The sequence below is a fragment of the Cyprinodon tularosa genome, unplaced genomic scaffold, assembly GCF_016077235.1.
Source record: "Cyprinodon tularosa strain WSP-4 unplaced genomic scaffold, ASM1607723v1 ctg229, whole genome shotgun sequence".
NCBI lineage: Eukaryota > Metazoa > Chordata > Actinopteri > Cyprinodontiformes > Cyprinodontidae > Cyprinodon > Cyprinodon tularosa.
In genome coordinates this window covers 1,376,073-1,389,572 of record NW_024038856.1, presented here as the reverse complement: position 1 = coordinate 1,389,572, position 13,500 = coordinate 1,376,073, and the positions used below count along the sequence as shown (strand labels likewise).

At 39.2% G+C, this 13,500-nt stretch overlaps 1 protein-coding gene across 6 annotated transcripts in view; it reads left to right on the top strand.

The window, feature by feature from the left end:
- fam13b (family with sequence similarity 13 member B) overlaps positions 1 to 13,500 on the top strand; it is a 65,374-nt gene that overhangs the window by 35,789 nt on the left and 16,085 nt on the right. For all 6 annotated transcript variants that reach the window (XM_038286700.1, XM_038286697.1, XM_038286702.1 and 3 more), the window contains exon 8: positions 12,827 to 12,871. In XM_038286700.1, coding sequence (XP_038142628.1) covers positions 12,827 to 12,871 — 45 coding nt within the window. The remainder of the gene's footprint in view (positions 1 to 12,826; positions 12,872 to 13,500) is intronic.

Genomic DNA, 13,500 nt, shown 5'->3' with positions numbered 1-13,500 from the left:
GAGTCATGTATGCTAACCACTGCTCCCCCGAAGCACAGTGACAATTTAAGTTTATGAAGTGTTTAAATGTACAGTCAGATACGCATGAACTGTGTTTTGCATCCTTGCTGCCATTAAATGGTGTAAATAATCCCATACTGGACTTCAAATCAGTGCATAATTTATTTATTTTTTTTTCCAGCTTACATGCGTCCGCTTGGGCATTTCTTCTCTTGCAAAAACCAGTAAGGCTGTTTAAAAGAAAAGAGCAGCCCCTTCTCGTGTATGGCGGTAACAATGCAAAACTGAAAGCTATTTCTTTTAATTGGATGTTTGAAGTAATCAGATATAAAAAATGTAAATTTTATGAGACATTATTCTACAATTAATAGTAATTTGAGTATTTGGATACAACTCTAAATACAAGTGTCCTACCTAAAGACAGAATGATTGCGACGAATGACACTGGGATACAAATGATCTTCTGGTTGCAGTGCGAACTCCTGCATCCTTTGCCACTGTCTTCCCAAAACACCTCTGTGGTCACAGCTGATTGAAAATATAAACACCACTGAAATGTTGAAACTAAATTAAAAGGGCAGTCTGTGTGACAATAATGTTTTTTCACCAGTTTGTTAATAAAGGAAGTACAGCAGTTTTGACAAATTTATTCGACTGATATTGGGATGCCAACGCCACCCTAGACACTGTTACGGAGGTCCAGAGGGAATTGATCACTTCTTTAAAATGTTTTTTTGAAGAAGGTCCCAACGGTGCATGTGTAATCCAAAAAGAAATGAGCCAACAATGGACACGACAAAAATTTTGCATTTCAATATAAAATGCCTCCGACTAAAAGCCTTAATGTTCCTTTAAACCACTGTAGTGGTGATCAATTAAACCCAATATCTGTAATAGAACAGACAACACAGGACATTTCCTCACCACATAAATTTGTATCACGCTGTAGGAGAGACTAAGATGTCTTAGTTAAACTGTCACTTTCTAAAATGACAGGCTCCACTTTTATCCCTGCTGTTTTTGTAGTCTGCTCTCACCACGCTAGTAAGCCTTTCTCTGAGTAATCAAGGTTCCTCCTGCTGCTTTCCAAGGGGATCAGGTCAGTACTCCAGCCTCCAAAACCCTCTGTAGAATAAGCAGATGTAGCTGATGGTTTCGTTTCACATTCAGGGAACCATGTAAATTCGATAAAGCTTGGAAAACCATTTTAATTATTGTTTTGCTTAATATTTGCTATAAACAACCTGCTGGCTAAAACAGACATTGTGCCTTTATCCTGCTGACCTTCCAAAGTCCCCTCTCAGGTTTGGGGATTACAGCTATTTTTGTAAAGACAACAGTCTATAACACCAGGCTTTGTAAATGGAACAATGCTCCATTACTGTTGTGGTTTAGAAATGCCTTAGACATCAAACAAAGTCATTGTATGTGGAATTTTATTTATATATATATATATATATATATATATATATATATATATATATATATATATATATATATATATCTATGTATATATATATATATCTATGTATATATATATATATCTATGTATATATATATATATATATATCTATGTATATATATATATATCTATGTATATATATACAGGTGCTGGTCATAAAATTAGAATATCATGAAAAAGTAGATTGATTTCAGTAATTCCATTTAAAAAGTGAAACTTGTATATTATATTCATACATTACATACAAACTCATATATTTCAGATGTTTATTTTGTTTAATTTTGATGATTACAAATGACAACAAATGAAAATCTCAAATTCATCATATCAGAAAATTAGAATATTGTGAAAAGGTTCAAAATTGATGGCCCCTGGTGCCACACTCTAATCAGCTAATTAACTCAAACCACCTGCAAAAGCCTTTAAATGGTCTTTCAGTCTAGTTCTATAGGCTACACAATCATGGGGAAGACTGCTGACTTGACAGTTGTCCAAAAGACGACCATCGACACCTTGCGCAAGGAGGGCAAGACACAAAAGGTCATCGCTAAAGAGGCTGGCTGTTCACAGAGCTCAGTGTCCAAGCACATTAATAGAGAGGCGAAGGGAAGGAAAAGATGTGGTCGAAAAAAGTGTACAAGCAAGAGAGATAACCGCACCCTGGAGAGGATTGTGAAACAAAACCCATTCAAAAATGTGGGGGAGATTCACAAAGAGTGGACTGCAGCTGGAGTGAGTGCTTCAAGAACCACCACACACAGACGTATGAAAGACATGGGTTTCTGCTGTCGCATTCCTTGTGTCAAGCCACTCTTGAACCACAGACAGCGTCAGAAGCGTCTTGCCTGGGCTAAAGAGAAACAGGACTGGACTGCTGGTGAGTGGTCCAAAGTCATGTTCTCTGATGAAAGTAAATTTTGCATTTCCTTTGGAAATCAAGGTCCCAGAGTCTGGAGGAAAAGAAGAGAGGCACTTCATCCACGTTGCTTGAAGTCCAGTGTAAAGTTTCCACAGTCAGTGATGGTTTGGGGTGCCATGTCATCTGCTGGTGTTGGTCCATTGTGTTTTCTGAGGTCCAGGGTCAACGCAGCCACATACCAGGAAGTTTTAGAGCACTTCATGCTTCCTGCAGCTGACCAACTTTTTGGAGATGCAGATTTCATTTTCCAACAGGACTTGGCACCTGCACACAGTGCCAAAGCTACCAGTACCTGGTTGAAGGACCATGGTATCCCTGTTCTTAATTGGCCAGCAAACTCTCCTGACCTTAACCCCATAGAAAATCTATGGGGTATTGTGAAGAAGAAGATGCAATACACCAGACCCAACAATTCAGAAGAGCTAAAAGCCACTATTAGAGCAACTTGGGCTATCATAACACCTGAGCAGTGCCACAGACTGATCGACTCCATGCCACGCCGCATTGCTGCAGTAATACAGGCCAAAGGAGGCCCAACTAAATACTGTGCTGTACATGCTCATACTTTTCATGTTCATACTTTTCAGTTGGCCAACATTTCTATAAATCCTTTGTTTTTATTGGTCTTCAGTAATATTCTAATTTTCTGATATGATGAATTTGAGATTTTCATTTGTTGTCATTTGTAATCATCAAAATTAAACAAAATAAACATCTGAAATATATGAGTTTGTATGTAATGTATGAATATAATATACAAGTTTCACTTTTTAAATGGAATTACTGAAATCAATCTACTTTTTCATGATATTCTAATTTTATGACCAGCACCTGTATATATATATATATCTATGTATCTCTATATATATTATCTTGACTTAACAAATAAAGTATTGTTCATTGAGTTATTTTTGTATTTAAAGCAGTATATTTTTATAAGTCCTACCTTTTATTATCAAAAACATGTTATTATTAGATTACTGTAATTATTAGATTACAGATTATTAGGTTTAAAAGCAGATGGAAAAAATATGACACTTTTCTGCATGTCCTGCCAAGAAAAGATAAACACCAACTTTTGTCTAATTAAGCGAGCAGATGAGTTTCCCCTTGGAAAAAGAACTCAGCGGTTCAGATGCTCCTTCTGCCAGCAGGTTCCCCACTGGAATGTTGACTTTCATCAGTCAATAAAAAATGAGCTGCAGTCAGATGGAAATAAATGTGATCCTGAGAAGTTCCCAGAACTGAAAGAGAGCTGAGCGTAAAACTAAAGAGCGTCAGTGAGTCAGTTATGATGCACAGTCTGCAGCATGTAAATAGCTCCGAACAGTATAGATCTGTTTCCGAACTCAGAACAGCATCTAACAACAGGAAGCTAGAACTTTTTTGAAAAAATAAATAAAAATTTTAATTAGAAATTGAATACTATTCACCTGGCTTTTTTTTTTTTTTTTGCAGTGTATATTTTAAGCAGTTGTAGGCATGAATTTTCTGAATTTATCACTGTGTGGGTGACCTTCAGCTTGCGCCTACAAAGCAGATGAAGTTGTGTTCCTGTTTCTCAACATGTTTTTCTACTGTGTGACAGACAGGAGAGGCTGCCCTCTGACGCCTGCACCGCTCTCTTAATAGCATCTGACAGCTAATACACACATTAGAGACTCTGAGCCTTTCCTCCTCTATGTCTATATATAATATCCGTCTCCATGACCCAGCCGTTAGGTGTTACTCTCTGTGGAAAGTCTACTTGGTGAGTTCACAGAAATATCTGTGGACTCACCAATGTCCTGGAGCAACAGACATTGCTTCCTGCAGGGGGTTGGAGCAGAAGGAATGGATGAATTAATAAAGGAAATGAGGGATTAGAATGCAGACAGATCTGTGAGGGAAATGAGGATCGCTTATCAGGATCAATCTATTGATTTGCAGTCTGAGTGAAAATCCAAAAGAAGAGTGTGGGAGAGTACAAGGTCATTCTAGACAATAGAATTTTAGCTCTTTATTGAAAACTTGTAATCAGTTTCATCCCTGAAGAAAGAAAAGCTCTCCTTCTACTTCTGCTTGCCGTTCTTCACTAGTAGAAACTTTATGGCCTAATCTACGGATGTACTCATGCAGACGATCTCATGAGGCAGAAAACCCATCTTGTAGCTCGTAAAGGTTTTTGATCTAAGATTATTTTAATGTGGGTGAATGTTTAATGGCCCGTATTACCCCGGAAGAAGCCATCCCTTTACAGCACGTGCATGGCCCAAAAATAAACAGAGGACAGACACTTAGGGATGCCTCGCTCATGTTCTGGATGCATTTACTTTTACCGCCCGCAGAGAGCACCTTATCAGTACTATAAAAGCATAAACACTTGTCTAAACAGTCTCAACCATTTATTGTGTGTCTCACCTCTTGAGGTGGGTCTAAGAAAACTTTATTTATTTACTAATTTTTTTAGCTTACCGGATTTTTAAGTTAGGAATTATGGTCTTATTTTAGCCATCCTGAAAAAAGGGACAGATATCTAGCTTCATATGGTGCCACCATCTATGAAAAAGATCATTAATCCATCTTTATGTACCACAGTACTGAATTAGCAGTAATTCTAATCTTCAGGATTTATTTTTTTCTAGTGAGAAGCTTGGAAGAGATTTGATCATCAGTCGGACATGTTTTTCCTTTTAACTTTAAGAGATGTACAAATCAAAGGTTAATGTTTATTCCTTCGAGGTCAGAGATAACCTTTGGATATGATATGCCTTCATGATCTCATACATGGACACACATGAAGTTTATAGGTCGGTACAGCTGTGAGCTTCTGTGGTTTTGACCCAGTTTATCCCATTATACTTTGTTTTCCTCTGGGGTTTGAAACCAGACTCTGTAACCTTTATGTGATCTGATCATTTCTCTTTTATTTTAAACAAGGAAAACCCCTTATAATGACACTTAATAAAAAGATCCAACTGAAGGATTTTCTTAAACTTAAGAAGCCCAGTTTAATTCTTAACTCTGTCTGTAACTTGGCAGAGTAATTTTAATGCTTCTGTAAAGAGTTTATCTAATCAGTTCAACCATCCAAAGAGAGGTTTTTCATTTCATGCCCCCTCTGTCCCTCCCTCCTTAATCATGTGGATGCCCGGCTGCCAGCATCAGACACAGAGTGTTACACGATACCCTATCTGACCCAGATAGCACCACTTCCCGACTGGAACTATCTGTTCTCACCCACAGTTCTAATTTAGATGTCCTTTTTAGACTGTCTGATAACTCACACATTTTTAAATCACCTCTGGAGAGAAGTATGATGATCTTAGTTTACAAACTGGTGACCTGAAACTCAAACAAATTTTTGTTTTTGGGAAAAATCATTTTTTTTAAATGAAATTTAGCATTGGATTCTTTATAGAGTATCTGCACATTTTGGTAATGCTGCCTTATTAAACTTAAAATATGTCATAGAGCAACTTTTGTTATTTCGTTTATTTAATATGATGTGTATGATGAATATGAATTGTCAATCATTCTGGCAATATCTTTACGTAAGGCCGTACTACGTGCTCATCCACATTTTCATTTACCGATGGTGATTTTGACATAGAGGAAAAATTGAAAATCTTCTTTTGGAAATTAAGCTTGTATGAGGGAAGGAAACAACTTTTAAACAGAGCGTGCACAAGGAGAAATGGGCCCATTCATGCTCTTGCAAGCGTTTAATAGACGTTCCCTCTCAGGAGCAGTACAGAGCTATGCATGTGCAATCTTTTTTAAAGGGGAGAGGGCGGGATTTTCAAAAATTCTTGAAAATCCTCTACTATGCCTATAAGGTAACGTGGAATATATCATTACTCCATTTGCTGTCCATTTATTATATTTTGCTTGATTGTTGGATACATTTTTCTGTTTTGTTTAAGTAGAGACATACACTATATTGCCAAAAGTATTTGCTCACCCATCCAAATTATTGGAATCAGGTGTTCCAATCACTTCCATGGCCACAGGTGTATAAATTCAAGCACCTAGGCATGCAGACTGTTTTTACAAACATTTGTGAAAGAATGGGTCGCTCTCAGGAGCTCAGTGAATTCCAGCGTGGAACTGTGATAGGATGCCACCTGTGCAACAAATCCAGTCGTGAAATTTCCTCGCTCCTAAATATTCCACAGTCAACTGTCAGCTGTATTATAAGAAAATGGAAGTGTTTGGGAACGACAGCAACTCAGCCACGAAGTGGTAGGCCACGTAAACTGACGGAGCGGGGTCAGCGGATGCTGACGCGCATAGTGCGAAGAGGTCGCCAACTTTCTGCAGAGTCAATCACTACAGACCTCCAAACTTCATGTGGCCTTCAGATTAGCTCAAGAACAGTGCGCAGAGAGCTTCATGGAATGGGTTTCCATGGTCGAGCAGCTGCATCCAAGCCATACATCACCAAGTGCAATGCAAAGCGTCGGATGCGGTGGTGTAAAGCACGCCGCCACTGGACTCTAGAGCAGTGGAGACGCGTTCTCTGGAGTGACGAATCGCGCTTCTCCATCTGGCAATCTGATGGACGGGTCTGGGTTTGGCGGTTGCCAGGAGAACGGTACTTGTCTGACTGCATTGTGCCAAGTGTAAAGTTTGGTGGAGGGGGGATTATGGTGTGGGGTTGTTTTTCAGGAGCTGGGCTTGGCCCCTTAGTTCCAGTGAAAGGAACTCTGAATGCTTCAGCATACCAAGACATTTTGGACAATTCCATGCTCCCAACTTTGTGGGAACAGTTTGGAGCTGGCCCCTTCCTCTTCCAACATGACTGTGCACCAGTGCACAAAGCAAGGTCCATAAAGACATGGATGACAGAGTCTGGTGTGGATGAACTTGACTGGCCTGCACAGAGTCCTGACCTCAACCCGATAGAACACCTTTGGGATGAATTAGAGCGGAGACTGAGAGCCAGGCCTTCTCGTCCAACATCAGTGTGCAACCTCACAAATGCGCTTCTGGAAGAATGGTCAAAAATTCCCATAAACACACTCCTAAACCTTGTGGACAGCCTTCCCAGAAGAGTTGAAGCTGTTCTAGCTGCAAAGGGTGGACCGATGTCATATTGAACCCTATGGATTAGGAACGGGATGTCACTTAAGCTCATATGTGAGTCAAGGCAGGTGAGCAAATACTTTTGGCAATATAGTGTATATGACATTTGTTAGCATTTTGTCATGTAAACGTAGGCAGAAAAAGGACTATTTGCTTCAAGAACCGGCCCTCAAAAATTATTGGCACATATCTTAGACCAGTTTGATGATTTCAATAAAATGTTGTCGGTTTATGCATAGTTAGTTTTTAAATAGTTCTGGACAATTACATTTGTGATTACCATTCAAAAAGAAATGCAATTTTTAAGTTGCATAGCTATTTGTGTTGCTACATAAATATAATAAGATTTTCATTCTGCCCTTTAAGTGGCATTAATGTACTTTAAGTGGGCTTGCTAACACACAGAAATGGAAAAGAGTTTCAGCTAGCATGCAGAACCACACGTGAAGTAGAAGTAAGGACTTTTCCAGACAACAATGGACTCTGGGACAAAAGAGCATTGGATGCCTCGCAAATGAAGACACCCTGGAGCCAAACAAATACTGCAGAGGGATAAATGAGATCACATTCCGTTAAAAAGACAAACTGTTATTGAGATTTTTGGCTGAATCACATGAAACATTGGTCAATAATCAATGAGTTTGACAAAATATTTCTGTCAACGTCAGTCATTTAAAAATGACACAGATTCCTTAGGAATTTCTCTGAAATAGTGCAATTTATTTAACTCTGTTGGCATAGTTCTGGACAGAACCATGTAGCTGCAGTTTGCAGGTTCTGTGTTTTTATGCTGGTCTCCTTTCATTTATCAGAACTGTCCTGCACTTCCAGGACTGGCTCTATGGAGAAAAGTGTCAGTGATGAGGAATGTTTGTTACAAAAGGTTTTAGTGAAAGAGGGTATTAGGGTTGGTAATGTTTCAATTCAATAAGCGGGTCCTCTGATGGTAATGATGAGATGACAGGCAAAAAACTTTATGAACATAAAGGTTTAATCAGATGTTTAGACTCATATCTGTGCTCACACATAATCTTACCTCATGTCAGTCTGTTTTAACATGTTATGAGTTTCAACTCTTCCTGTTTTAAGCACATTAAACTTTTTCTAACTAAATAATGTTTATACAGACCACCTGTAATAGTAGGTACGTTCAATAGAGCTTTGTGTTTACTCACAGCTGGAATCAATCTTACTTTTTATTCTTTCTGATCACACAGTGGTTTCTTAGTAGATAATTAGTAAGGTTAGTGTTTTGTTGTTGTGGAGTTTGCCCATTAATCTAAAAAAAAAAAAGTATTTTTATTGTTTTTTTTTTTTTATTACATGCTGTAAATGTGAAATATGGTTGTTTTTAAAAGTAGTTTTGCCGTTTAGGGCAAAGTTTTTATGTTTAGATGAATCAGAGTTAAAAGTGACTCAGCGACGACTCCCAGCTAAAACAAAACAACTCTAAAAATAAAGGCAATAGAAATCTAGAACAGCAGAGCCGGCTGCCAGTCATATTTACCCAACAGAGAGATTTTTCTGTTTATATCATCGTCTTCCTTCCTCCCTTTGTTCCAGTAATCTTCTCTTGTTGTTACTGCCTGTGTCCCTGGATGGCCTGTTATTTGCTAAATCTCTTAATATTTTGATAAGCAGTTACCCCAAAAACTCAGGAAGATGACCCAGCAGATAAAGTGTGTTTGGTTGTGTTGTAATGTGTATTTTGTGTGTTAGAGGCCCAGTGGGCCACTGCATTAACTGCAGAGTTTATACTCCTCTTTGATGAGATGACCTCCCCCCTCCCAAACTGGCCCACACTGCTCCTTCTCTCACTATGATTGGCTCCTGACTCCAGCCTCTCCCATCCCATTGGTCCTGCTGAGGTTGTTGCATGGTTACATCAGAAGCTCATATATTTGAGCAGAGCGCTGGCTGTTTACTGCAGCGCTTCCAGAGTGCAGAGTGAAGCGACCTGACTCGCTCCCACACACACTAAGGCAGCACAAGGACGGCTTTGGAGGACATCACATAATGCTCCCAGTTGATGTTCTGACTCTGCTGCTTGTTCTGACGCTCCAAAGTGCTCAGCTGGGATAACTGCGGACAACCCAGCCACATATCGAAGGAGAAGGAGCTCAGAGTTTAGGCACACTGAGCTACGAAGCTAGATGCTGCTCCTGCTGGAGGTGGAGCAAGTCCCCGACTGCCACAGAGAGAGAGACAGAGAGAGGGTCAAATTTAACTGAAACTGAAGCTCTAATCTTTGCTGGATGTTTAAAAGAATAGAAATTGACATTTTTATGGACTTTTATCACCTTTGCCCCAACTGGTCAGCACTCTTGAGGCTGAAGATCTGAAAAAAGGAGACAGAAACTTCTAGAACCAGACACACAAGCCAAGCCTAGACTCTGACACACCTACAGGGTGGACCCGGTGCTGGCATTAAATAGGGCAGATCAGACAGAAAGAAAACACAGCTGGAACCATGAGGATGGCCTGTGATATTCTGCTGCAGAGGTAAAAATCTGCTTTATGTAACCTCTGAAGTCTGGCTGGAAGAAAAGGATGGATGGATGGATGGATGAATGAATGAATGAATGAATGAATGAATGAATGAATGAATGAATGAATGAATGAATGAATGAATGAGTCTGAAACAAGTATGTGGTTGGAAGATGGATCATGCCGTCAGTGTTGCTTAGTTTCCTCAGAGGGAAATCTAAAAGTTGGTTGATTCTGAAAAGAAAGGGTGAGCTAGTGAAGAAAAGAAGGAAAAAAATTAGCTTGTTTGATTGTTTGTGTTCTTAACTGAACAGCTAGCTCAATGTTATGCAATCCTAATGATAAGTCAAGCAGCAGACTGTTTGTTAAATCATTTAAATTGATCAAATTCACCTTATTCTAGAAAAGCCTTTAGTGAATAAATTCCTAAGCTTTTGGTATTTTACTGAGCCCCAAAAAAAGTAGAAAAACAAACATTTAAAATCTTCCTAAAAATAAAAAGCTAGAACCTCATAGGAAGATATATTTCAGGAGAGATTATGTTACATTATTATGATGGAAACTGGTGTCCAAACAAGGATATGATGGTTAGAACTTTATTTATTTTACACAAGATCGAATCAAACAAACAGGCTTCTCTGTTTCTTGGCACAAACCTTATGGTTTTCAGATGTTTATTAAAAGGTAAGCCTTGTTGATGACTTAATTGTGCAGGTGATTTTTGGTTTCTCACCTCCAGGTTAGGATGAAAAGGGAAAAATGAACATTTAGTTAAGCATAGTCCGAGCCAAAATAGCCTTGTGTTGGAACTTGTCAATAAAGGTGAAGAGATGTAGTTGGGATGATCAGACAGGCTAACCAAGCCTGATTGTAGGATTAAACATGTTGATAATAAATTTTGGGCTAAAGCTCAAAAAGAAATCTCGATATGCTTGTTTTTATTAAGAGCTAACATATTTACATTTGAATTGTGTAGCGAATGGGAGCAGTGAGCCTGGTCCTCTGGGTTCTGGTGTGTTTGGGTGACTGCGTAGTCTGCTGCAGTCTGTTCCCTTCCAGCCAAAGCTGAACAGTCAGCACTTCCACAGAATCCCAAATCAAACTTCCTGCCACCACACTCAGACTCTCACTAAGGCTGCTCTTTCACAACAATTATTCTACTTTCTATCAGGAAAAGGAAACTGTTTTTTTGCCCTACATGTTACCGAAGAAAGCAATGACTCAGCTTTTTTTTTTTTTTTTTTTTTAACAGACGTTTTGAATCGTTTTCTTATGCATTTATCAGGGCGTATCCTAAAGATTCCAGGTTGGAGCCGATTGAGAGAAAATTAGTCCAAGGATTCATCCATTGTAACATCAACACAGACCGTGGCTAAGCTCCTACAGACCTGTTACTAGATAAATTGCTTGTTCCATTTATCAGTGTTAAGTTTAAATTTAAGTGTTTCACAGGTCGTACCATTTCAGTCCAACTGTATTAAAATAGAGCTTTAAAACATTATTCTGTACACAACAGTAAAATAAAAAGAAATTAAACCAATTACCTAAAATGAATGGTTAGTAAAGTATTTTAAAAGAATCGTTACTGATTTTAGAGCCAGACTGCTTAATAAACCTGTAGTAACACAGAGCTCTTTACTTTAGTGGCATACAACAAGTGCAAAGGATCATTGCCTAATAAGTAAAAGGAAGCCGTTTTCTTTTTTTTTTCTTCATCTTAATCTTTGAAACCATTTCTAAGTGATTTGATTGGCCCCTCTGTCTCCTCTACAGCAAACGGGCCTCTCATGTCTCTGTGTTGCATAATTCTAAAACGAGGCGGCTGACTGTGATGTTTGCTGCTCAGGGAGGCGCAAAAAGGCAGAAACAGCCTTTTTCCAAAATTCTCAGGGGAATGATGGTGTAAGATTAGATCTTATCACCCCTACTAAGAGCCCATGGCAATTATGTAACATCCTGAAGGCGATCTATTGTTAGAGATCCAGACCCTGAGGGTACGTCCATGCTTCGAAGCACATGGAAGGGACAGCTGGTGCTGCGGGGAGTCTCCAGGCTGCATTTCTGTTCAAAGGACAGCTCAGCATGTTGATCAACAGGAAGAGAGAGGAGACGGCAGGTTTACTTGATGGAAACCCAGTCTAGTCATGAAAGAACTGGAGGATAAACAAACAAAATATCTGTGCCACGCTTAGTCAGGTTACATCATGCAGAGAGAATGGGGATGGTTCTGTTCACAGTTCGCAGGAATAAAAGGAGCTGAGATTACACAGAAAATAGAAGAAGAAGGCTGCAATGGTTTGAAGGATGAAGAAGATGAGTTTATGAAAGATGCAAGAAAAAAAAGGTTTTAGTAAAACCAATATAAATTTATATGAAAGGCGGTTTAGGGATGAGATGAAGTGATGCTGTTATCTGTCGTTTAATAATTCAGAGCTCATTGATTTATCTTAACACTTCTTGCTGCTGTCTGTGTTCCTGTCTTAGAGTCACGCCCCCTAAGGTTGAATAAGGTTAGCGGTTATTTTTCTAAGCTCAGTCTGACCACCTCACACACAAACGCACACATCCCAGCTTTCCGAGGAGCAACCGCAGCTCAACATGCACTCTTTTATGGGATGAGTGGATCCATCCGAACTCTGTAGCCTAAATACACCCAGAGCAAGCAGTACACCCATTACAGTCCATGCGCGGCAGTCCATCTTCCCTCCGTTAGTCCAAGAGCCGCCTGACTTGAGTTTATTTTTAAACTGGATTCTAATTATTTCCCAGATTTATCAATGATTCTTGCTCCTCCACGTTTTGACGCTTTCCATCCAAGGTTGTCCTTTAGCATGAAGATGGAGTCGAGGTGAACATAACATTCTAACCCTCTGTCTGTTTCTTCTCTGCAGCTCCCACCTCTCCCCCATGTCCATCCTGCCTGCTGACTCTGCTGAGTAAGGCCACTCTTTATTTGCTCACACATTATTGCACACAGTGTCCCGATGCAATGCTAAGTTTCTGAGATTTAAAGAATGCACACACTCTTTAGGACTCAAGCCAGTAGGCTTCTGTGTGATGAGGAGGGATCTATAGTGTTATATACATTGTGGTATTGAAGCATCTCTTTAACAGACCAAATGGAAAAAGGCAGACGGCCTGGCAGCTTTTAGCTGAGCGGATTTCCAGAAGAAAATACAAGTTTGAAAAGAATAGATAAGGAGTCGGCCTGGTGTTTGATTGCTAAGCATAACTAAAGAATTTTGAACAGCTCGTTGCTTTTGGTGCCTCAGGGAGATTAAATCACATGACCGTCAGACAGATTCTTCAATTGATGGTACTGGAACAGAATGGAAAAAGCCTTTACTTAAGTTTACTGAACACAAGCTAAAGATGAAATATTTGTAACAAAACGAACACATCTGCATTATGAGATTTTGAAAGAAAAAAAAGAACCAGAATTAGTCTGTGAAATATTCAGTTGACTGCAGTATTATCAGAAAAGGGTCCGATGTGTTGATGCCCTTAGATTCTGCTGGAAAGTTACAGACATTATCAACCTCATATTATTAGCATTAATGTTGGG